This window comes from Pleuronectes platessa, chromosome 17 (genome assembly GCF_947347685.1).
Source record: "Pleuronectes platessa chromosome 17, fPlePla1.1, whole genome shotgun sequence".
Taxonomy (NCBI): Eukaryota; Metazoa; Chordata; class Actinopteri; order Pleuronectiformes; family Pleuronectidae; genus Pleuronectes; species Pleuronectes platessa.
In genome coordinates this window covers 6707484-6733322 of record NC_070642.1, presented here as the reverse complement: position 1 = coordinate 6733322, position 25839 = coordinate 6707484, and the positions used below count along the sequence as shown (strand labels likewise).

General features: G+C 41.0%; 1 protein-coding gene across 2 annotated transcripts; it reads left to right on the top strand.

Moving 5' to 3' along the window:
* The first annotated feature begins 10914 nt into the window (after positions 1–10914).
* Positions 10915–24472, top strand: znf395b (zinc finger protein 395b). Of its 2 annotated transcripts, none has more exons than XM_053445808.1 (10): positions 10915–11034; positions 13402–13580; positions 13951–14138; positions 14224–14336; positions 16264–16463; positions 16654–16754; positions 17931–18228; positions 21095–21190; positions 21463–21569; positions 23577–24472. In XM_053445808.1, the coding sequence occupies exons 2-10, from the start codon at positions 13449–13451 to the stop codon at positions 23686–23688; spliced, it is 1347 nt and encodes a 448-aa protein (XP_053301783.1). In that variant the 5' UTR covers positions 10915–11034; positions 13402–13448; the 3' UTR covers positions 23689–24472. The 2 variants fall into 2 exon arrangements, with proteins under 2 accessions (XP_053301783.1, XP_053301784.1); XM_053445809.1 differs by lacking the exon at positions 10915–11034 and adding an exon at positions 11825–11949.
* Positions 24473–25839: the final 1367 nt, after the last annotated feature.

Genomic DNA, 25839 nt, shown 5'->3' with positions numbered 1-25839 from the left:
TTGTTACTGCATGAGGGCAGAGTTATATCTCGGAGCTGGATGGGGTAATTCCCTTAAAGTCTGATAAGATGTGAGACAGGATTGAGGAGATGGAACTTCTTTCACTGGTATGCCCCCATTCTACACACAGATACAAAAAGACTGCTGTAATCTATCTTATATGTGGGTCAGCCACTTCAAAGCCAACTTTAATCATTATCATGATCACATTATCCCTGAAGTTCATGACTCCAGCCCAGACCTTGTCACATTGATCCACCACAATGTCCTCTCTTCCATGTGTACAGCTCAAACTGCACCTCTGAAACACAATAATACAAGTCATCCAAACCTTGTTCCACTTTAGAACAATGATCCTTTTCCCGGTAATACCTTTCTTGTTAGTACGATCTCAGAAGTTCCAGCCCATTAGCTCACTGTACAGAGTTCAGGGAAACAGAGACTAACATGTGAAATGATTGAAAGATTAATGTGTCTTGTTCCAGGTATTTCCAGCAGATTTATAGAAGCCGAGGCAATTAATAACTATAAATACACATGGCAGTTTGGGACCACAGAAGCAACGCTATATCAAAGGTTTCGGTGAGAATGTAATGTTAAAATGGAAATATCTGAATATAACATAACAAAGATGATGGCATATTTAAAATGTGAAAATAACAGAGTATAAAATTGACTCTGTAGTAATGAAAACTGCTGCCAGAGTGTTCGGCATGTGTTTGTGTGTATGTGTTTGTGGGTATGTATACATTCTTTTGTGTAACCTCATTAGCACCTTTTCCAGCATCAACATTGTCCTCATCATGAGCAATAGACCATATGGGGATAAGAGCCTGGTCCTCCTCATGCAAAATGTCATTTCTGAGGGTCATGGAAGGTTGAAGGTTCAGTGTGTAGAATTTAGTGATACCTAGTGGTGAAGTTGCGTATTGCGGCTGAAGACCCCTTACCTCACCCTTCCCTTCCAAACATGAAAGAGAACCTGTGGTAGCCTTCAGTTGATATTAAAACTCAAAAGGTGTTTAGTTTGTCCAGTCTGAGATCCTGTAAAAAACATGGCGGCCTCCATAGAGAGGACCCGTTACAGATGTAAATATAAAGTACAGAAATAACAAGGGCCCATTCTAGGGTAAAGAAAACAACGATTGGTACAATTTAGATGAAACACACTGGTACAAACATCACTAGGATTATTTTATATAAAATGTCTGCCAATAGATCCCTTTCCCCTAAATCTTACACACTTGACCTTTAAGGTTTGAGGCGAGATGTGCATTGTAGTCTGGTTAAGGTTAGGTTTAGGCATTAATTGGTCATGGTTAAGCTATGGGATAATGTTTTGGTTAGGCTGTACACAATGATTGGGACATATTGCAAAGCCTCCTAAGGATAGCTGCGCATACCTGCGTGTGTGTATGTAGTCCAGGAATTACTCATATTGAGGACCTTGAATCTGTTCACCCAGTCACATTATAGGGAATTGTCATCCTTAAGGGGGGCCCATATTGTTATTGTTCAACTTTTAAAGTGAGGAAATGTTTAAAGGTTAAGTTTGGGTTATTATACAGACATTTCCTCATGTCTGTATGTAGCAACCATTAGATAACATTGATATGTTTATTATTAAGCTTCTTTATAATTTCAGGATAGTTGAAGCTAACAGTGTCTACAGCTTTAAATTGAGAGTTGTACCAGTCTTCTTATGTAACTCTCGAGGTCCCCCCTCATCCACAGTCAGTGTGAACTGTTCCTCATATCCATTTATCTGGTTTTCTGTTGGTTGTTATAAAGGTAACTGTGCCAGAGTTTTGGAGGCCTGCATGTGGCATGTAAGGCTGCTAGGCTGCGGAGTTGGTTTAGTAAGGAATAGCACGCACACACATACACACATACACACACACACACACACACACACACACACACACACACACACAAATACACACACACACACACACACACACACACACACACACACACGGACACACTTTGACGTTAATAGTCTTTTGTCAGCACCTCCTTCACAACAGAGAGAAAGAGTCCCTCCCTAAGTCACCTGTCTATTGTTAGTCATATAAAGCAGAGGCAGCTGAATGAGCAGGAGCAGTTGGTGGCAGAGCTACAGCGGAATCACACACTATCACAAGTAAGTTATAAACTCTGTTGTTTAATTTTTTTAAGACTCCCTGTGGTTCATGATGAAGAATCTGTTTACTTGCTGGATCTCAACATGTGAGATGCTGTATGTTTACAAGACATCATGGAGACATGGATTTGATCCAAATTCATACGGCTCATTCCAAAAACTACTGTGGTTGCTCATGAACTTTGGTCTTGCCATTCTCCACAGAGCACCAGGACAATGGCTCCATTGGGTATGACTGGCACGTTGGGCTGGGTTCTATCCCCAGAGGTGGGCATCATCTCGCTCGTCGCCTTCCTCGTCCTCAGCGCTACTCTCCTCGTCCTTTGTGCCAGGTGTTACAAGTAAGGGAAACGTGACATTGATCTAAGTATATCTGAGTCATGTACTCAAGGTTTCTGTAAAATATGAGCTGCCTTAAATCCTTTGATCCCCATTAACACTGTCACTAAAAGGGAGTTAAAGGAAAATCACATGTGTCACCTAATGTATGAGTGACCGTGACTAAGTAAGTTTAAAATAAGTCTGTTGCAATGGGTGTTCACAATACGCTGGGTAATTCATTTTTCTCTATGCACTTCCGAGGCTTTAATTCCTATTCATCACTTTCCAGCCGCAGAACAGAGACTTGTTTGACTTGATTGTTTTTTTGTGGAAGGGTGTTGTCTGTTTGAGGAGGAAGCAGGAACCAGCCACAGATCCTTTAAAGGTAGCTGAGCCAAATGGGCTGGGCTTGGGTCATTGAGCGTGATTAACATGACAAATTCATGTGTGCTTGGGTGTGGGTGTGTGGGTGTCCGTGAAACACATATGTGGCCATCACCACTCCCACCTGTGCGTGCACGTGTGTTTTATACGCCTATTACTGCGGTTGTCATGCCAAACACAGCAGGGACATGGTACAAAAGTCTTATCTTGTGCACTGTGTCTGTACATTCCAGGACATGGAATGTCACCCATTGGAATGAGATCAGAATGGCACCCTAGTGATAGATAGGAGTCATCAACTCTGAAGATTGTGTATTTGATGGGGCCACTAGAGCCAATGTGTGTCAATTGAGACAACGAGCAGGAACCATGCATTGTTGCATCAAGGAATGCTGTGACTAAGGAAGACTTTGAACATTATATCGTCAACTGTACTTAATCTTTAAATGTATCAGTGAAGAAGGACATGAGAGGGAAGGTTGATGACCATTATAGACACAAAGACTGGGACCACTAGACCCAGTCCACTTGCCTGAGATGATTAGAAAGTAAAACATGGAGTAAATTGGCAGAGTTTTAAATCTTTAGAGCTATAAATCAAACCCACCTGTAAACAGGACTGTTACATAAACAGATACTTGTATGACTGACACCATCATGACATGTTTTAATCTTTATTTTCTTTGTTCTCATCTGCAGGAAACCTACCAATGCATACGCTGTGAATGGAACAATGGTATGAGCTGCCTCTCTGGCACATTTAATTTTTCTCCCCCTTCTGCCGCTTTCTGTCACTATGTCATTAAACACCTCATTCCATTCAGAAGAACCTTAGATATTTAAATGTAGTGTGTAGTATCTATTGCAGCTCATTAGCTGCCTATGAGAAGCAATAAGTGATTATCAGCAACCAGCAGGAGGATGGCAGAGGCTGTGTAGCTGCTATTAGATTATTAGATTGAAACCTTTGAGACAAATGAAAATAAATTAGTCTCATCAATAAAAATGTCTTACTATGCCGTTTTGCTCAAAGAGTATAAGAAATTATTTATCAGGATGTTATAAGTGCTTCATGACCAGGATTTATTGAATGAGATTAATACCAATACGAACAAAATATTGGTTTATGGAGTACTGAACCAGTAATACTTCAATTTTGTATGACGAGCTTAATAACACACTGACCCTTAAACTCTATTACACCTAATTCATTTTAATAAGTTAAAGCAACACAATGTGCTGAGCATCAGTGGCCTATGCTGTCACAAGTCTCCCAATCACACATGCACAAAACAGCGGGAGGTTCTCTGCACATACGTATTCACAACAGAAATAAATCGTCTGCAGTATTCAGGTGAGATTTGGAGCAGCTGGGTGCAGCAGGCAGGTAAATGACTCATTAAATGAGTTTTATAGATGAAGACCACATAACACATCATAAGAATAGGATAAGTGTTAATATTGTTAAGGGATGTTTTTGGATGCTTCGATGCAGTTCGGACATTTTGCTACGCCATAGCTTACAACACAGTTTTAGTCAAGCATTAAGAGTGGTATTTGCTAGTGGCACATAGCCAACAATAGCATTAACAGCTGTTTAGTTACTGGGGTAGAATAATCTTTACACTAAAGTACTTGCATAGGGCACATTTTAGGACTAGGTTTATAGTATAAAGAACAAATGAACCAATAAAGGATGGGTTCAGGTAAACAAGCATCTACCACTGGCATAGAAGAAGAAAGAAACAACCATGTTGAACAGTGTTGATAATAAGTTCTTTTGTTCCACTCAAACCGCTCTTTCTTCCCCGTGTTGCGGCAAAGGAACATAGAGAGTTTCGATGGGTGTTTCCACATACCGCGCACAAAGCAGGTTCCAAAACACAATCTTGATAAGCTTTTTTCAGCATTGCTTGGAATATAATACATCTTCAGCTGCAAGCAGCAGTGAGTATAGCGCTCCCAATATGCTTCAAAGAAACTAAATCGTATTGTAACAATGTGATAAGAACATTTGAAGGCAATATAATACGCACTTTCAGCAACTAGCCACATTTCTAAGAATGTGAAAAAAGCCTGCCGCCATTGTGTTGCATACAACTTCATATGGTTTTATAGCTTAAAACCCCTAACAAAGTATCATCACTCCCTAAAAACATGCATAAAACTGCAGATATTGATGGTTATGCACTCTGTGATGAGCCTGAGAGAAAAGTATAAACCTATGTTTATTCAGGCACCTGGCCAATCTCTCAGAAAGTTACTTGTCGGACACAACCTCTACTGATTCCATTGTCACACAAGTCAACAAGCATTACTTTTATATTTATCTTGAGTAACTTGTCTGTTACTGACATTTTTTATGTAAAAAAGAGGGCCGGTTACTGTGCGGCTGACTTTTACCAAGACACTAAATTAGTGGTGAACTTGACATTAATGAATTAGGGATGATAATATATTCACATCTTGCACTGACATAAAAGTTCACAAATTACTCTGAATAAGAAGATAGGCACCAGATACAGTTTGCACCATTTTTGACATCTTTGCATTAGTTAAATCCACTTTACTCATATATAATCATCAGTAAAGGCCAGAAGCCATCTGAACTCTGTAATTGGAATTATCTCCCTGTAGCTAGAACAAGTCGACATCTGCCTTAGAGACCAGCCTTAGAGATGGGATGAAGAGTTCAGACGTCCAGTGGGAGCTTGGGGTATAACCACTGCTCCTTCACAACAAAAGGAACCTGTTGAGGGTGTCTGGTCATCCTGGTCAGGGACCTACCATAGCCCCTTACATTTGACAATTGCTGCGCTAAGTGATAGCTTCCTGTCAAAGTTGAATGGGAAGAAAAAACACTTGCCTCTCATGATCAAGTTTTATATAGACCTTTATAACAACTACAAAGAAACTCCCAACCTTTTCATCAAAAATGATACACAACAGTGCTGAGCACATTGAACATGGAGATCCGAGGAAATGACTGCACCTGGCCAAAGTAATCCAGTACTCAATCCCTTGTAAAACCATTTTACACTAAAGTTTTGTATGGATTAGACAAGAAGGTGATCAGTGATGTGGTCAGAGTCGGTTTCCTCCTGTTTCCAGCCTAAATCATTTACATACGAGTTAACCAGCAGCTGCATCTTCACATTTTTAACATGATGTAATTCATAAACACTGTACATACGTACATCTTTTGATATTTTCTCTTTTTCTCCACAGAAGGTTAAAGGAGGGGGAACCAACGGGGTTGCCACCCCAAACGTGGGGGGAAACACCGGTGAGTTCTCTATAAATTGGACAACAGTTATCATTATGTTATATATTGTAATATATATATTTTATTATATAATTTAATTTAATTTTCATTTCACTTACTTTTTCTTTTCTAACTTTCCAGACCTAGACTACTCATGGAGAGACCACAAAGCCATGCCTGCCAGCACTCTAGAAAAATAACTAACTAACCAGCCACTTCCAGTCCGGAACACTAACCCCACGGCCACATGACAAACACACTACAGAAAACGAAAAGAAGAAGGAAGAGCAAACCACCGACATGCCGCTGAACCCCACTTTTCCACCATTGACAGTGTGTCCCAATGGACAAACGGACGGGCAAAGAGATGAATGAGGGGAAGTTGGCCTCGTCCTCTGCCTGCTCTAGTGGCTTGTCTTCATCATCTCATGTTCCCTCATTTGGATGGAAGCAATTTTATTTATCATCTCTCAATTATGGACTCTGAATTTCATCAAAAGACTTTCTGTCGACTGTTGTTGACTCCTCTGACATGGTATTCTGTGTGTTTTGTATTGTGTCTTTCTATAAATTACTTACATAGCTACCATACGATCACAAAATAGACACGATCGTCTGTGTTGATTTAACTCTGAGTGTAATACTCCGCAGTTATAAGAAAAGAAAACAGTTGCAATCCCACATTGTTGCTTAATAACAGGAGTTAATCTGTGTATTATTTTTTTTTCAATCCAACAGATTGAGGTGTTGATTTATGATTTATTGGCTTTAACAACTCTCATCCGCACTTATCTATATAGATTTTTAACCCTGACTGTACAAACTTTCTTGGTGGGAGTCAGAAAAGAAGATCAGTGTCTTTCTCATGTGAGCTTGTAAAAAAGCTACAGCTCAGAGACACTTGGCTTTGAAAAGAGAAAAACTCTCCTAGTGACACAAAAGCTAATTCATTAACTAAAATGCTCAATCTGTAATATAAATAAATAAAATGGATTATGTGTTGTAAATGGCCTGTCCAGCTTTAGAGGTACTGTGGTTGTAGCGTCTCCTGTGTTTATGCTAAGCCGAGCTGTCTGCTGGCTTTATCTTGATATTTAACAAGTATGGCGGTGGCATTGGAATTCTCACCTACTAACTCTTTGCATTTTAATCAAATCAACCTCAAATGACATAATGTCAAAGTATTGCTTTAACTTTATATAGTAGCCATATGATGTTTGGATGTATCACTCATAGCAGCCAATGGAATTTCTCATATCTGTATTGTATGGCAATCAGGTGTTTGTACAGAAGGAAAGTTTAGTGTATTGGGATAAAACATGTTCGTACTGCATGTTATGATACTGATTAATTGTGGTAAAAGGGGATTCTTTTTTTATCGTTAGTGCGCGTTCATTATCAATGATGGGATCCACTCTCTGTCTGTGTTTGTCTATTTGTATTCCTCTCTGTCTCTTCTTCGAGTTTCTCTATCAGCTGGTGATCAGTCCCTGGATCTGCTCGTGCAAGTCCAGGCTGTATAATCATCTTCACTGTGAACATTGAATGATACTTGTGGGTCTGATTGTGCCGGAAACAAAGACAGTTTCAGTGCCATCCGCCTTGATGATAGCGTTGAGATAGGAGTGGCACCTGAGTCGACTTAGAATTGAAAGTATCCAAAGAGTTCTGAAGGCAGGGTGGAGCTGTTGTTCTTGTCAAACCAGTTGTTATGCCATGCTTTGCCAATTTAATCTGTCGAACTGTCCAAATAAAACACACCCAAGTGGGACTACACGGATGCAGTGATACTTTCTAGTATAAACTCAAGATAAAGGATAACTAATGAGTCCTTTTGTCAAACAAACTACTAATTGTGGTTGTTGCATGTTATAGTGCAAAATTTCCTTTCAGCCTTATATTTAGTTTTCTGCAAAACAAAATATGCATTTTTCAACAATCGTTTAGTTTCTAGCCAAGAGTGCTTTGAAATTTGTCAAGATGAATCCTGAGGTCAAGAGCGATCTGTAAACTTCAAATTTGTGTTTGTCTAGTGAAACATCTCAGCATAGGATGGAATGGCAGAAAGTTGCGAGGTGATATGAAATAAATCATTCGTCAAATGTTTTGTTTCATGACCAAATCTGTGGATCATCTGATCAGAACCAGCTGTTCTGTGTGTTTAATGCTAGTTGGCAAATGCTAGCATGTTAAACTGCCAAGCTAGGATGATGAACATGGAAAATGTTAGACCTGCTGAACATAAGCATGGTAGCATTATCATTTGCTGATTTGGTTCTTAACTCCAAGTGTTGTGTTCTTAACAGTAGGTACATGCAGGTTCTTGAATGCCGGGAAACCTGCTAAAAATACTAAAGACTCCTTTCCCATTGCGAGAAGAGGATTTTTCCTGTTTTATCCCTTTTTTGATGCAGCAAATGCTCAAAATGACTGCATTCACCCGAGTATCATGATTCCATCAATGCTGATCGGAGCTAGGACTGATTAAAACCTGTGTCATTTGACGCAGGAGTGAATGTCGACTTTACCCAGTCCCATTGCAGACGAAAGCCAGATGTTGATGGGTTTTTGGACTAGTGGTAAAGGGGCTTAAGAGAAGATTCCAGTGTTTCAAATGGAGGATATCTAATGTTATAATGACCTAAAACCCAGGCTGTCGAAGCTTTGCCTACAGACCATCGCCCTTTTAATCATTATTCCCATTGTGCAACAACACTTATTGTCTTTCTAAAAACAACTGCATTCCATTTTCTATAAAGGTTTACCTCCAGCTATGTAAATCCCTTATCTGTTCATGGCATCAATCTCAATCTGTCGAACCAGTCAGGGCAGTTGGGGTCTCGGGGTCACATGACATGTCATCAGTAAAGGAGGAAGAGAGGGCAGGAATTCTGTCTGCTTTAGGAACAAGATTGGGACTAGGATTGAGTTTCTGTGTGTGTGTGTGTGTGTGTGTGTGTGTGTGTGTGTGTGTCCCTCTCTCTCTCCCTCTCCCTCTCTGTGACTGTGTCAGGGCTCAGACCCTAAAATCCCTGCTGACTGGATGTCTGGTGGAAAGGGTGCAGACAGTCAACACTAATCCCGTCTGTGAGACACACACATAAAAGTCGTCTTTCATCTCAGTGTGGGTAATGTTGCATGTGATGTGGGGGGTTTGCTATGGAATGAGCAGTTTTATTAGAGTTATTTGCATTTGATCATAACAATTAATGGAGCCTGAATGGGTCCAGTCACCGATCTGCATTTTATTTTTGTAATAAATTAACAGTTTATGTTCCTGTCTCAGATTATTATTCAGGTTCAGATAGGATTAAAAAAACTGTGCTTTGATGCTATAACATCTATATTGCATATTAAACAGTATATTTCCACTGATATGTGTTACCTCAACCAAGGTTATGTTTTTGCCTGGATTTGTTTGTTACTGAGCATGATTATGCAAAAACTACTCAACTAATATCCAATACATTTTGTGGCGAGGTGGGTCAAGCCCCAAGGAAGACCCCATAAAAATGTTTGTGCAGCTCTAGATCAGGGGTTGGAGCTGATTTCAACCTTGATTTCTCACAGAATGATTCATGGATCTTGATGAATAACTGGTTTAGGGGAGTCATATTTATGAGAGTGTGCAGTTTGATGCAGATTCGCATAAAAATCTGGATCCAGGGAGATTAAATGTGGTTCCATAAGGGAACTGTTGGGCCTCGGTGGAGGGCTGCATTTGGACAAATTGACATTTTTAAATTAAACCACTCTACGCGAAAGGTCAAGGCTCCAGCAAAAATATTGCTATTCCTAAATTGATCAACAAACAAATTATAATGATAACTCTTCAGTAGCGGTTGGACTTGTAATAATATAAAGAACATAAGTGCTTAAATTCAACACTGAAAATATGCTGCAAATACACTCTAAACCTCATATTGTTATCTTTGATTTCTATTACATATTACTATCTATTACATATATGTGCATATTTTCTGATTTGAGGTTTGGTAATCTGTTCCTATGTTAATGTTTATAATGTGTCTTTACATAAACAACAACTTGAATTCAGTCGTTGATCAAATCCATCACAAAGGACAACTTTTGCATGTTTGCATCACTGCATGTGCTCCTGAGTGTCATTGTGGTTTGTGTTATTATAACATGAATAGAACAACAACAACAACAAAACATAAGATAATAATAAAGTTAATTTATATGGCACTTTTAAAAAAACACATTAAAGTGCTTCACAAGGAAATAATAAATAAGTTAAAGCAGAACAACGGGTAAAATAAAGTTACAAAATAAACACAATTAAAATGAGTTTTATAAAAATTAGCTTTTAAAACAGTTTTAAAAGAGTATAGTTCAGTGATGTAGTATTACACATACTGCTTATTATTCAGCTTATTAGCATTGATTGACATGTGAATTAAACAATATAGAAAACAACAATGTCTTTGTACTGCATTTTTAACGTTTATGTTATCTCAAAAGCAACCACAACACCTGCTGATGTCCATGTGACTCAGATGAATAATCAAGCAGATGTGAGTAACAGACAGACAGATACAGACAGACAGACAAACAGACATATGCAGAGGGAGGATGCTGCTGTTGCTGCTGCTGCTGCTGCTCTGGTAACCTCTCACCTACATCATCCTCTCGTGCACGGCGGACGCGCTGCAGCCTGATATCTGCGCGCTCGCTGCTCTGCCCAGCTGTCACCCCCGGCATTGGTCCAGCGAGCAGACACACGTAAGCGCGTAACCGACCGAGCGACCAACCCCCTTCTGCCCCCCCCCCCCCGGCGGCAGACTGAGGAGCCGGCGACCGGAGCAAAGCGGCGGGACGGGACAGACTCAGAGACTCAGACCCCCGCTGCTGCAGCGAGCGACGGGACAGGAGCAGGGAGGAGGTCTCCGCCGATCGAGTGAGTAACAGGAAAAACCGCAGGTTGCTTGTTTTGTTGTTGTTGGTCTCAGCGTGTGCATGTGCGGTGCGTGTGTGTGTGAACAGGGAGAGCAATTTTGGTTTCCTTCAGCTGAAGGGGGAGGGAGGGGGGTGTTCCTCCTGGTCTCTATCTGCGTTGCCGGGTGGAGATCACTGACAGACTCCATAAGCACTGACCCATTAATAGGAGTATTACTACTATGCATATACACATAAACAACAGCGGTTATAGATGAATCTGAAGGCGCGTGTCCGGCTTCACCCGAGGCTCAGTCGTCACGTGTGAGAAACAATCAACTGTGCACTCGCTATATTTATAAGGACCGATATCCATGTTATCATCTTGTATTGCAATGGGTGTATTTCCGTGCACAGACGTGTGGACGTGATGGTCTCCGTTCTGCAGCTCGGCTCCGTCTAGTGGGTGGATGACGTTATTGTTGTTGTGACTCGTATCTATAATGCTTGTGTCTCCGCTGTTTGATTTCTCTACAGTGGTTTACGGCTCGTGGTTTCTGCTCGGTCCGTAGTGTCTGTCGCTCTGACGTTAGAACGCGTTGTAAACATCGGGTTGTTTTCTGCAGCTGCCCCCTCGGCCGGCTCGCTCCCTCCCGGCGAGACTCGTGCCCGAACACGTTGTCGGGAGGGAGGTGTGTACTTGAAAATAAGGGCTCGGCCAATCGGCGACGGGGACCCGCCCACTCCGCGCCGCTTGTTTACTACCGATCCTCGCCGCTGACTGGTGGAGAGGTGGGTAAATCTGGTTTTGTGCTGCGTTCACGTTAGCAGGGAGAGAGTCGGAGATTACACCTGCTCTGGTGAAAACGCCGTCTGGAGAAGGTTGTCGAGAAGTGGACGCGTCGAGAATTTGGCACTGGACTCCCATTTTACTCCAGTAATACAAGTTATTTACTTTGATGATACCTTATGCATTGTGTGTGTTTATTCCCGATTTGTGTGACAAAGATAAAGATAATATTTTATTTTTGTTATGTTTTTAACAAGAATAAGAGAATACAAATATTCTCTTTTGAGAACATTTTCTATTTATATATCTATCTATCTATTTATATCTATATATCTATTCATCTATTTTCTTCTGAAAATATAAAAAAGTGCCTCTCACGAAAATGTTTTTAACCCTAATACCAGTCAGGAATGTGTCCACAACAAATTAAAAGCAGTCCTCAAATTTGAGAATCTGTCCACTAAACGTATTTGTTTGTAATTTGGCCTCCCCCCAACCCCCCTAAATGTTTTGTTGGAAGTGAAAGTGTTTGTTTTGCTGTAATGTAAACTCTAATTTAATCATTCAGTTCATGTGACTCATTTAATCATGCAGAGGCAGTTTGAAGCAGCTGATTAGAACAGAGACGATTCTTCTGGAACCACTCTTGAATGGGACCGACAGCCTTATTTTACTTAACGTGGGTGGTGAAAGCTAGAAAATCCCTGCTGCGCCATTTCATCAGGATTATTCCCACGCGCCCTGAAAGCAGCCATGCCCCCATTTTACCTCTGTGGGTGACAGGCCACGCTGAATCCACCCAAACGTCAGATTACGTCTGCGGGACACGTAATCAGCCTGAACAGAGGAGGACGCAACAGAACGACTGCAAGATTTGGGTTCAGCCTCAGTTTAAATTCACACTGGTGGAACTCACTTCGGGTTCCTGCAGTAAATCTCCTGTGTGGTGTTTGTGATCTGTTTGTCAGACAGAGGGATGTCACATGCAGCGAATGAATGAATGAATGAACATATAAACATATTTATACATCCTAGCAAGCATTGGAATCATTTGATGCCAGTGTATACACAAGGAATATTCTCTCTATATACATTACCAGTTAACTTTGTAAAATTAACTTTACTTAATTAAGGACAGTTATGAGTTCATTTTCCCACATGAAAGTCAGGTGACACAACATGAATACTGGGAGAACAACCCAGATGATGTCATCAGGCTCCATTTTAATTAATCTCAATGATATTTTGGGGTTTATCCTGGTTGTTGCTTTAAACTTTTATTTTGAACAGGAAGCGTGTGTTGAACTTTGCTTGTGAAGTCTGCTGAGTAAGTGTTTAGGCTGCTGAAAGAGTCGGACAGACACCGTTACGTTGCATTGTGGGAAATGTAGGATTCACTGCCTATCTCCACTCATACCAGAGGCTAAATGTAAGATAACTTGTCATAGGTCGTTTTTATTTTAATTTGATAAAAGTTCAACACTAAATCGCTGGGGTCTCCCCTTCCTGGGTAATTTTGGGAACATTCCATTGTCGCAAAAAGGAAGTCATGTCTGGATAGGTTCGGTCCTCATGATATCCTTGCTGTGTTTCCCTCAGAGAGGTGTGACACTGTGCTGAGTCCCCTCACTGTATGCAGCAGCACCATGGCAGCTATGAGACCCGAGTTCGGAGCTGGAGCTGGGCCAGCAGGGACAGCATCACGTCTGCCGGGGCTACAGGCCTGCATCTCTACCACAGCACACAACATCAACAGGCCTGACATGCGGCAGACTCTGGTGAGATGACCGAGAAGGACAAGTCTGCTATTCACCCAACATGTATTTGTTAATTGTAGCCTTCCATATATTCATTAATGTAATGATTCCTTCATTAAAAACATTTTTATACACCTTTCACTGGTTATTGGAGGTTGGCAGCCACTTCCTTCTTATACTGATTCAATAGCAGATTGCTGTCACCGGGCAGGACTCCACAGATGGACAGGGAATATTTTCTTAAGTGTTATACTGGTGTCTGCCCATATCAACCTCCACTGATCTACTGGCTGAAAGGCCCCTGCTGAAGTGAACCCAGAGCGAGGCACCAAAAACATACATTTTGCTGATATTGACCAGAGGCTCATTATTTTACTTCTTCCGTCTAAAGGTCAGCACACAGAGCTGTGTCCAGGCGGAGAAAGCGTTCATAGAGCACGGCCATCACAAGAACAAAACATCAGCCCACCTGCAGAGGGAGGGTGAGCGAGGCTGGAGCAGCCTGACCACTCCCCTTCAAACTGTTGGACCCACAACGCACCTGAAAAACTTGTCCTCTCCTAGAGAGGCACCATACAGGTGAGGGGGAGTTCACGGTTCGAGAGCGTGTGTGTGGATTTTATCACTTCAGTCTAATGGTGTATATGTTGTTTGTTGTCTCCAGCTTCCGCAGCCCAGAGTCAGTGGAGATGGACGAGATCATGGCCGCCATGGTTCTGACCAGCCTGTCCTGCAGCCCCACGGTCCAGAGTCCTCCACCGATGGATCCTGGACCAGGTATGTCTCCTCTCGCTGTCTCCGCTGTTTTCAGTACCACATAACAACCATTACAAAGAGAGTATAAGTTGTGATTAATGGGTTCATTTATGGTTAAACCAACATTTACCACTGCTTTATAGATCCTTTAAACAAATATATTCCTAATAAACCTCAGAGACAGTAGTTGTAAATGTTAATAGTCATTAATAAATATAATTTTAACATTAAATCTGCTGATTTAATGGTTAATAACTTATGAATGCATATATTCATTTCCAGGTAGTGGTCAGTCGTCTTACTAGTCAAAGTTTTACTAATCATAAAAGTTGATCACTTTAATGCCTATCTATGAATATTTTGCAAATGAAAAGTACCCATCTATAAGGCTGAAGTTACAAATTAAACCCATTTAATAAGGGTCTCCTGTTAGAAACAGATCATTTTCAGTCTGCAGTAGCAGATTCAGTTTAATGAGCAATGTTCACAAAGCAGGATTTATGGAATGCTTTTCTAAGATATTCAAGTCAAAATATGCAGGAAGTAACAAAAGCTAAACATTTACATAAAGGAATGTTTGTGAAGCGAAATTATAATTACGGAGCGTCCACTTTAAATTTCACCTGAGAATCAGTTGTCTGCTTAATTAGAACATGAGTAACTACAGTTGTCCTGTCACGCCATTGCAAAAGGCTGTGTATCATACTGGTGTAGGAATCATTTTTCGAGGCTTATTTTAAAGTTTGACAATGTAACTTTATATGAATAACATAGATGTGGCATTTGTAAGTGTAAAGTCAAACGTTAACATGCAGCATAGATGTAGTATATGTAGAAAAAAGCAGTATCAAGTATCACAGCTTTATAACAACAACAACAGCAACAACAACAGTAACAACAACAACAACCACAATAATAATAATAATAATAATAATGATATATAGCACTTTTGTAAAAACACAATTACAAAGTGCTTCACAGACAGCGAGTTATCACAGACTGCGATTTATCTGTCTAAAGTTTGCTAACTTGAGCATCACCAGTTAACAGTGGGTGCTAAGAGACAGGACTCTATATAAGTGATGTTGTTAGGGTACTAGGTTCTGAGTTCAGCCTCACCAAACAGTTGACGGCTCTGTGCATCATAGTTCCTGCAGCAGGTCTTCACTTGCTGCAGCTCGCTTAGTGAAAGTCCCTTTTTCAGTTTCATAAAAGAAACCTGCAACCAGCATTACCACAGGCCAGGTAAACAGCCCATATCAAACCGCCATGTTTAAAACAGACACTGCACTATGAGAGAGAAAGTGGCGGGAGTGACATAGAAGCTGTAACTGTAGTCAATGGTAAAGATGCTCTTTTTATTTATTGAGTAGTCAGAAGCTCTAATTGCCAACTTGGTCCATAAATCAATATTAAATCAATCCTTACAGTTCTATCAACTGAAACTGAACATGTAATTACAATAAAATTCCTTCTTTAACTCTATCAAAAATAGATCATTTGCAAAAGCAAGTTGATATTATTAATTTTTTTTCGGAGAGGTGATATTGAACAGAGCTTTAAGGAAGTAAACAGAGGCTCAAGTGATGGTAAAACAGTATCAGAAAATAGAAAGCATCACAGGCCTGGCACCGGTGTGGGACGCCTGCTGTTCTCTGTAGGATGGACAGAGAGCAGTCCCCAATACACAGGAGCTATTTCCATCACAAAGTAACAGGGAATGTTTGAATCTATAAACTATAAGGTATATTCTCACAGCTCAACTCCAGTGGGTGAGTTCGTGTTTGATCCAGCATCACCAACTCCTTGCTAAATTTCCTATCAGGGGGAAAGAGCAGCATGTTTATATTTTCACAATATTGAGAGAAAAAGAGCTGCTTGAGATGCGGAGAGGACAAGAGTCACTTTAAAAAACAACTATCGGTGAATCCCCCCCCCCGTCTTCCAGCTGGCTCGTCCTCGTCAGCTGACATGGAGTGTTGCGGCGGCGAGCTCTCTGACAGCGGCAGCAGCGGCTACTGGAGCTGGGACCACGGCAACTCCAGCCCCACCCCGTCGCCGTTTGTCACTGAGATGGAGGGCAGCCCCGACGAAGGCCTGCACATGGAGCTGGAGCAAGGAGAGGAGCTTAACGCCAAAAAGCCAAAGGTGCCCATCAGTACATGTTTCCTTAAAAAAGTTTTTAACTGACTAGCTTGTAGCACCAGATGGTGGAAGCTGTTGCCCCTCCAAGCAGCCAAGCCAGTCAGCTGTAAGGTCTTTATAGACTGATGCTGCTTTCTGCTTTCTCTGTTTCTCTCCTGTACTAAACATCTGCCCTGCTCTCTCTGTCACGCAGAGCTCTTTCCGAGGTGTGTACAAGTGTCTGTGGCCCAGTTGTGGCAAAGTGCTCACGTCTTCAGTCGGAATAAAGCGACACATCCGTGTGCTGCATCTGGGGTGAGCTGTCGTCTTCGTTTCATGCTTTTTAAGGATATGTAAACATACAGAAAATATTGCCTGAATGGGTTTATACTAGTGTTGCAATTGTTTTAGGTGTGAATATCACAATATAACTTTTTATATACTTACAGTCGATTCTCTAGGCCACTAAACTGCCTTAGCTTATGGTGAGAGACCCTGTCCAGGAAAACTAATAATTGAACCACAGTCCCCCTCTAATATCATAGAATTATAAAGACATTTTAACAATATTAACTAGAGGAGAAAACAAAGAAAAAAAAAAAAAAATATATATTTTATAGATATATATTTATAACACGTTTAAATTCACCAGATCTGGATTTGTATTTGGCTCTGCGTCAAATTGCAAACACAAATCAAATAAAACCTCATATTTTTAAGGGAAGTGAGCAAAAATCCTGGATCCGCCCCTAGATCTGGTTCAGCACTAAAAATTGAATGAAGACTTCTTTTGTGACCCAGATTGCATTCCTCCACAAGTTTTGTGATAATCTGTCCAGTAGATTTTTTGTAATCCTTCTAACAAACAAACCCAGATGGAAACCCAACCTTCTTGATAGAGCCAATTAGAAATATCCAGTTATTGGTTAACATTTTAAACTGCGTGTGTCCTGTTTATTATAGCTATGAAATCTACGGCCACCAAATATCTGTCTTTAGGTTTACACATTGCAAGGGAGATACATATTTTATATCTTCAAAATACTACATTTATTCCTTATAGTATATGTTTTTTTTATGTTGTCATATGATATAGTTTAAAGCCTTATTAAAAAGAAGGAAAGTTAAATTAATATATAAATAGATTGTTTGTGGAGTTATATCAAGCAATCACTCAGGGGACATGTTGTTTTATAGCATTGTAAGTTTTCAGCTTCATGCTGACATTGTTTTGCCACATCTCCATTGTAGTGGAGGGTGAAGTGGAAACCAGACAGTTTCGTTCAGTAAGAATATCCTCAGCAGGAAAGCAGCATTAAAAAGTCAGGAGGGAATGACATTTTTACTCGCTGACTGAGTTAGAGTGAAGAGATTTTACATCTGGGCCACAGTGAAGTGCTACTTTCAGTAACACACCCAGACAAGCAAGTCACTCTTTCTGTCTGTGTCCACTGGTCTGTCCCCATCACACACACACACACACACACATAGGAGTGGATCGGATCAGTCCCAGAGAGAGGAGGACTTCTACTACACCAAGATCTGCTGTGAGAGCGTGGACGCCAGCGTCGCTCCAGCTCCTTCCCAGCAGCCTGTGGGCCAGACCTCGGCCCCTCCTCCTCTCAGCTGGGCCTCCTGTGGTTCTCCTCCGTGCTCCGAGCTCCAGTTCCTCCCAGCTCACAGGCCCAGGTCCAACTCCAGCTCTGGGGTGGGCCCGAGCAGGCCCAGCGCACGCAGCCAGTCGGCGCCGAGCAGCTTCTGGCAGATCCACTCCGAGCATCTCTATCAGGTGGGTACAGCAGCATTGCTACAATCACCCAATGTTTTCTTTTAAGAGTATTTTAGACGTTTCTGTTTATTCAGCCTGTGGTAAGGCTGGTTGCATCTTTCTTTCTGGAATTGTACAAGGGACCTGCAGTCATTGAGCTGTGGAAAGTAAAGACTAAATAATTATTCAGAGTTCGGTGAGGCTAGACTCAGTACACAGAAATCCAAACGGGAGAATCAGTTGTTGTTGCTGTAGTCAAAAGTTATTAACATTGAAGGTATCTAATGGCCACTGCACTTCCTTGGGCCCGGAACAATACACTCGCCAAGTTTGAAGTTGATAAGACGAATGGTTCTCGAGGTATTTCGAGCCACATACAGACAGACAGACAGATTTCTGGAATTATTCGAAAGTAGGAGGAAATAAATTGTTAATATTTTCGGGGAAATGTGCTAATTCACTTTCTTGCTCAGGAGACAAGAAGGTTGATAGCACTCTCATAAAGCTACAGTCTAGTTGCCACCCTGAGGTGATTCAGGCCCAAAGGAAATAACGCCACACAGTCACCTTCCTACAACCACAAGGTCTCATCTCATCTCATTTTCGTCCGCTTATCCGGGGTCGGGTCGCGGGGGGAGCAGCTCAAGCAGGGGGCCCCAGACTTCCCTTTCCCGGGCCACATTGACCAACTCTGACGGGGGGATCCCGAGGCGTTCCCAGGCCAGTGTTGAGATATAATCTCTCCACCTAGTCCTGGGTCTTCCCCGAGGTCTCCTCCCCTCTGGACGTGCCTGAAACACCTCCCAAGGAAGGCGCCCAGTGGGCATCCTTACCAGATGCCCGAACTACCTCAGCTGACTCCTTTCTAAGTAAAGGAGCAGCGGCTCTAATCCGAGTTCCTCACGGATGGCTGAGCTTCTCACCCTATCCCTAAGGGAGACGCCAGCCACCCTTCTGAGAAAACTCATCTCGGCCGCTTGTACCCGCGATCTCCAACCACAAGGTGAACCATGGAAATTAACAAAACCCATTTCCTGCTGATAGAACATATTGATTATTCACTTTTAAAGTATTTTAATGCTAAGCTCATCAGCTAATGGATATAGAGTTTTAATGAACAAATTTGAGAATAACATAAAGTCAAGTTTTCATTATTCCATTATTATTAGGAAAGTTTCATTATTATTACTTTCAGTTTCATATGACTGACCCAGGTGATTAGTGAGTGTGTGTGTGTGTGAGTGGGCAGATGTACATGTGTTCAGCCAGCTGGAAGATCTGGAAGTACACTCGCCCACCTAAAATAGTTTCATCTGTCCCAGTTTGAATGAATTTGTATTCCTGGGCTTTGTCACTGTCTGGATGTGGTATTCAGCCTGTTTGGAAAATACCCTCAATCTGTCATTTGACATTAAATTTAAATAAACAAACGTTTACTCCCCAGAATTCAGGTTCTCGTGAAGATGTGGTTCGGGAATGTTTTTGGGGACTTACACTTTTTTTTTAAGAGAGATGAAAAGAGACAGTGCAGTCCTTGTTCGCATGAATTATTAAATGTCCGGCGTCGATTTTTAGCGTGTGACTGCTGGAATTTATCTCCCAAGCACCAGTGTTCCCAATTACCCAGACTTAATCATATTTTCCATGAAATCAGGCTGTAAGTGAAAACAAAAACAACCCAGAGAAGAAATTGAAAAAAGGGTTTCATTTTCTCTTCACCGGGGTTTCTGTGCGGGAGACTGGTGTCACCCAGCCGCGGTGTCGTTCCAGAGGTCCTCCCTACCCAGCGCACCCCATGCAGATACCCCTCCAACAGGCCAATGAGCTTCAACTTTGTTTATGCATCACAAAGCAGCACATTTAACTGGTGACCTGCATTTACCCTGTACCACTGAGCATGTAAATGGATGCTTTGTGACAGTGAGAGACGAAAGTGGCGGCCTGCTCGCTCCCGAAAGGAGACCGTTCTCAGAGCAGCCTGTAAAAGGCAGAATAACACTACATGAGCTTTTACAGCAGTCAGGACACAATGTACCTGTTTCCATGCTCAATTAGGACCAAGTTATTATATTTAACATGTTGTACATAACATCTGTATCGTGTGGTGCAGATTTGAGAAAATAAGACATTTGTCTTATAATTTCCTCATATCCGTTCAGAAATGTGTTTGAATTGTTGAATTGTGGGTCAACGCCTCTGCTTGTTTGTGTATGTGTGTCATGGCTGCTTGAGGCTTTTGGCTTGAAAGGCTTGGCCACAGTGTAAAAACCCTTTTTTTTTGCCCCTGACATTTCTCGACAGACTTCCAGTTACTTCCAGGGTTAACACAGTGCACACTTAGATTCATTGTGTTTTGTTTTGTGGATATTACATTGTACTTTCCACAGATTTTCTCCATCCGCCTCTGTCTGCGCTGTGGTGTAGGGGTGTTAGGTGTGTAGACATGTGCTGTGTTGAGTGAACTCAGGGTTGCACAGGGAGCAGAACTAGGGCAGAGGGAGCAGGAAGAGACTGGATGTGTACAATATTTACTAGAGCAGATAGATGGAATCACAAACCATGAATTGATCATTTGTAACCGTGTGATATAGGTTTATCGTGCAGAACAGATGTATGTAACAAAATATTGTTGTACTAACAATGTGCTGCCCGATCACAAACCCACATCATCCTTATTCATTAAAAATTCATCAGGTTCCCTCTGCTCTATAACGCATTTGAGCATCTTTCAGCCTTTCTGGGTTGATTTAACATCAACGTTCAGCCGTCGCTGTCATATTCCGCAGCATCAATAACTGTTAAGGGGAAAAAGCTCTTTAAAGATACTTTTCATGATCGTGCAAACACTAAGAGTCATGTGTTGTCTCCTTTTCTATGTCCCATTCAGGCCTGCAGCCCCGTCCAGGTACTTGTGGCCCCGAGGAACCCCGCCTGCCAGGGGTGGGTGCCCATTGCCCCTGTCTCTGGCCACAGTAACACTCCAGTAAGTCCAGTGATACAAATCGGCCTTATGTGTTAAATTTCCTTAACCAATATTTGATTTATTTTAACTTAATCCTCTGGCAGCATGTAATACTCAGTGTGCTTCTGACTAGTCTATTCATTTTTTTTTTTATTTAGAAGCTTCATAATAAAAGGAACCGATTTACCGTTGATACAGTAAGATTAGAGATAGTGACCACGTCTCCCTCTGATATATGTATGAGTCGGCCACACTTGCTGACGCTGTAACTCTGTGGTGGTCTGTCTCCTCAGATGGTGAAACCTCGCTGCCGGTCTGTGAGCATTGGGGAACAGTGGCTCCAGCAGAACAGGCTGCAGCCGATGAGCGCGTCGCCCTCCCGCACTCACTGCTCCTTCAGGTGACACAACACATAGTGATGAGTGACGGCTAACTAGCAGAGGTGGTAAACGTACACACATTCTTTAATCAAGTAGAAAAGTACAGATACGTGTGCTAAAAATGACTCAAGTCAATGTATAAGTACTGATTCAGCCTATTTTAATTATTACATTACACTACATGTCATTTAGCTGACGCTTTTGTCCAAAGCGACTTACATTTTTAGTACACTCAACATTTATGAGGGGCCATTTAGGGGTTCAGTATCTTGCCAAGGACACTTCGGCATGCAGATGGGGAAGAGTGGTTATTGAACCAACAACCTTCTTGTTGGAGAACGCCTACTTTACCCCCTAGGCCACACCGCCTTATGTAAAAGTATAGAGGTACAGGCTCTAAAATGTTCTCAAAGTATATGTATAAAAGTAAAAAAAAATCATCTAGCTGTACCTGTGCAAAGCAGACAGAGACTTATGTCACATTAATATAGTTCGAAGACTTAAACCACTCTTACCTCAATAATAACAATTAACTAAAACAGGGTTAAATCAAGAAAAGATTTGTGAGCATGAAAAACTGTCCAGAAGGAAATGTACACAATGTGTTGAATGAAGGCCAGGGTCGGTACTTTAGTTTTTTCCATGTTGTTACTCCTCAAAAATATATACTCAAGGGTAGTACAGATACCTGAAAAATCAACTTAAGTACTGTAACAAATTATTTGTAATTCTTCGCTTCCCACCTCTGCTAACTAGTAATAAAAACAAAGGACAACTAGGTAAGGGATCACCGACAGTATTTTGATTCATTATTCTATCAATATAAAATATGTTAACCAATCCTGTAGCTGGTTTAAAGCCCATAAATCCTTGAAGGTAACATGTAAATATATACTACCACTACAATCTAAACTCAAGTCTCAGTGATACTTTCATTTCTCTGATGTCTGTGGGCATTTTAAACATTATTTGAGTATTTTGCATATTTATTCTCTCTCACTAATGTTCAAAATTCCTTCACATACATCCCATTAATGAATGTGTTTAGCTTCAGTTTATGAAACCTCAACAACTCAGGAAACCACTCTACTTTAATCGTAGATAAAAAATAGATAAACATAGTTTATTGTATAATAATATTATGTGGATGGTTATAGCTAATGAAGATATCTTGCTGTTTTTTATCATCAGATACTAAAGTTTTCATAAAAACATTATTATTCTGACTCAGCAGATGTAGATTATAACCCTTTCGTCTACTCCTGTTTTCTAAATTGGATTGATTGAAATGAGCAATCTCACAGTCAATAATGGTTAGAGCTGGTGTGTTTTCCCATCAGAATGAAAATGGTTCCAGCCAGACATGACACAGTGCTCTGGAAACCGGTCTGGTTATGTGAGACAAATGAATTAAAATGAATCATATTTTTAAAAAATGTGGCATTTTGAGGGAGCCCTGTTTGCTTAGTGGTTGAGGCTCCCTTCCTCCTCCTCCCCTTTACATGCTTTCATCATCTTAAAATGGAATGGAACAGACCATAAAGCTATTTAAAAGTAAAAGTATACATTTTACTAAGAATAAGGTAGGTTTAATATTAGGAAGTGTATCAACAGACATGTCAGTCAATTTTGGAGTAAGTTGTACTCTCTAAGGTTTTAACTTTGGTCATGAGGAGATGCTGGCCTCATAGATTTATCATCAGACAAGTATCGGATATCATTTTGAACAATGAGTGTAAATGAAGCTTTACGAGTTACGCTTTATTTATTTGAATTCACGCATTTTATTCTGTTTCTTCCAGCTTTTCATTCTTTGTGAGTGTCTGTCTGTAAAATCACATTTCATGCTCTCGACCAGGGGATATACAAAATGATTTGACCCTCTCGTTGTCTGTTATCAGTCTGTGTTCTATCACTTTCTTTTTTTTTAAAGATTGATCACATCATGAATGTGTGTAAGTGCCCTTTCCTTTCCTGATCTCTCACACTGCCGCTCAGCCTCACGCTTTGTGTCTCTCCGTCTGCAGGAAGGGTCGCGGCGAGGCCAAAAAGTGCCGCAAGGTGTACGGAGTGGAGCGGAAGGATCAGTGGTGCACGGCCTGCCGCTGGAAAAAAGCCTGCCAGCGCTTCCCCGACTAAAAACAGATCTGTTTGATGAGGGTGGAGGGTGAGAGACAGAGCGGTGGATGGACGGATGAGTGAGAGAGAGACTTTTATCAAGGAGGATACAAATCCGGGCCTGAGAGCCATCGGGAAAAACAACTCTTCTTTTATTACGTGTTTTCAGATCTTTTTTTTTACTTTCAGCCTCTTCTGTTTCTTTTCTAAAAGAATGCAAATCCAGTTTTATGTATCTTTGTAAGTTGATCCCGAGACCTGAAGTCTGCGGTGGCGCTAACTGTTGACTGACTTTGACCATGTGATGTGCTAAGCGTACAGTACTTTATCCTAAGGTCATATTACTGCCCCCCTTTAGCTCCACGTTGTTAGCCGCTACTACGGCTGTTTTCTTCGTTCCAACCCTCTCTTCCAGTGGTTACACAGTGGTTATGCTGTACATTATATTGTATGCTTTGAGTTACATACAAGTATTTTATACATTTTTTTTAATTGTCTTGTTCAGCCCGTGTATTGGGCGAAATTTGGCACTTTATTGGTATATAAACTCACAGGAATAAGCTACATTTGGTTTGACTCAACCAAGCTCCTTCCATGAAATGGATTTCCTTCCTGCCCGTGTTGTCGGCACATGACCAGTGTTGTGAGGTTTTACCATAGACTGTATATATGGGTTTGACCCGTGAAGCTATCAGTCAGGGGGTAATGGGACTAGCATTAGGAGAATGAGTTTGTAATAGCAATAAAAGAAGAAAAAAAAGAAAATATCTTGTCAAACACATTAAAAAGCACTGAGAATTTGAAACTTCTGTTGTTTTTCTTCTGCATGACAGTCCACAAGAGAAATAGCAAACTATTTTATTGTAGTTTTCTCTATACACACTTTGTATGAAGACTCAGAACAATGGTCAATGTTATAAATGTGGTCTGAAATGTACACGGTATTCACAAAGTCAGTTTCTGTATGTGGAGGTTGACAGAGAGCCAGCGCATACATGCACGTGCACACTTGCCCACTCACACACACACTCTCTCTGCACTCTCCCACACACACATACATTATTACATCTCTTAATCCAACACGAGTAAACACTATTAAGATGCAAAAGACGGGATGTGACTTGCTTGTGGAGAAAAAACATCTTGATGGCAGAACAAGACCATATCTTTTTTTCAATCACCCGAGCAGAAACAATCTTTTTCTGAATAATAATGATCATCGTTGACATGCACAGTTCATCCTGCTCCTCTGTTGTTAAATGGTACATTAAGATGGTGCTTGATGCTCCCATCCTGCGCTGCAGTGCACAGCCAATGACCCCGGACGTTTACAAGAACAAAGTGACAATAGCAGCTCGTCAAAAAGCCCCAGGAGGAGGAATGTTTGAGGACTGACTGAAAATTAGTTTGTTTTTCCTCCCAAATTTCAGTTACTGCTCCTTCATTTCCATAATTACAGAGTAACTTAGGGACATTGTATAAATTATTTGGGGGAAGTCTATTGAATTTGTTTTTTGTGCCAATATTTGCCAGTTTCACGTAATTTTACAAAAGAAAAAAGATCAAATTTCTGTGTGTTCTTCAAGCTGAACCTTATAATTTTTTTTTAGGCTTTCGTTATTTTAATTATTAGCAGTAAACCAAATTGTAACAATTTATATTTATTAATATTTAATTGTATTATTTGTCTGTGAATGTTGTTTCCTTAAGGAGAGGGTCCAGACAAAATATTATTAACACAGGGAAGGGTATTCCTATTTAAAAATAAAGAAAAGTAAAACATAAAGTTCAACACCCCTCCCCTCCTGAAAAAAGTCTGTACAGTTCCTTCGATGGTAAATATGATATATCAACCACAAATCAGCCTCATTTTTGAGTTTGTTATCTTCTAATTTATGGTTTCACCCAAACAGTAGAACGAGGGAGTCTATCCAATCTAAAGTATTCAATAAAATATCACTGAGGACATAAAGAGAAATTGATCCAAGAACATGTTTGCTCCTCAAACACTAGAGGTCAGTATTGCTCCACAGACAGGAAGCCTGCAAACCTACAGCTCATCTCCTCAGCTTGATGACCAAAATCAGAAACAGGAGAACGACATGTTGGAAGGAAACAATGGCAGCCAGGTTTTTTTTTTAATAGGGTGCAGAGTTCAGTGTTATTTTTTAC

Excerpts from the sequence above, each read along its gene's own strand:
- znf395b (XM_053445808.1), top strand. The coding sequence starts at position 13,449 with ATGGCAGCTATGAGACCCGAGTTCGGAGCTGGAGCTGGGCCAGCAGGG. Across the intron at positions 14,337-16,263 it reads ACCGATGGATCCTGGACCAG|CTGGCTCGTCCTCGTCAGCT; the intron begins GTATGTCTCCTC and ends CCCGTCTTCCAG. Across the intron at positions 21,570-23,576 it reads CGCACTCACTGCTCCTTCAG|GAAGGGTCGCGGCGAGGCCA; the intron begins GTGACACAACAC and ends CTCCGTCTGCAG.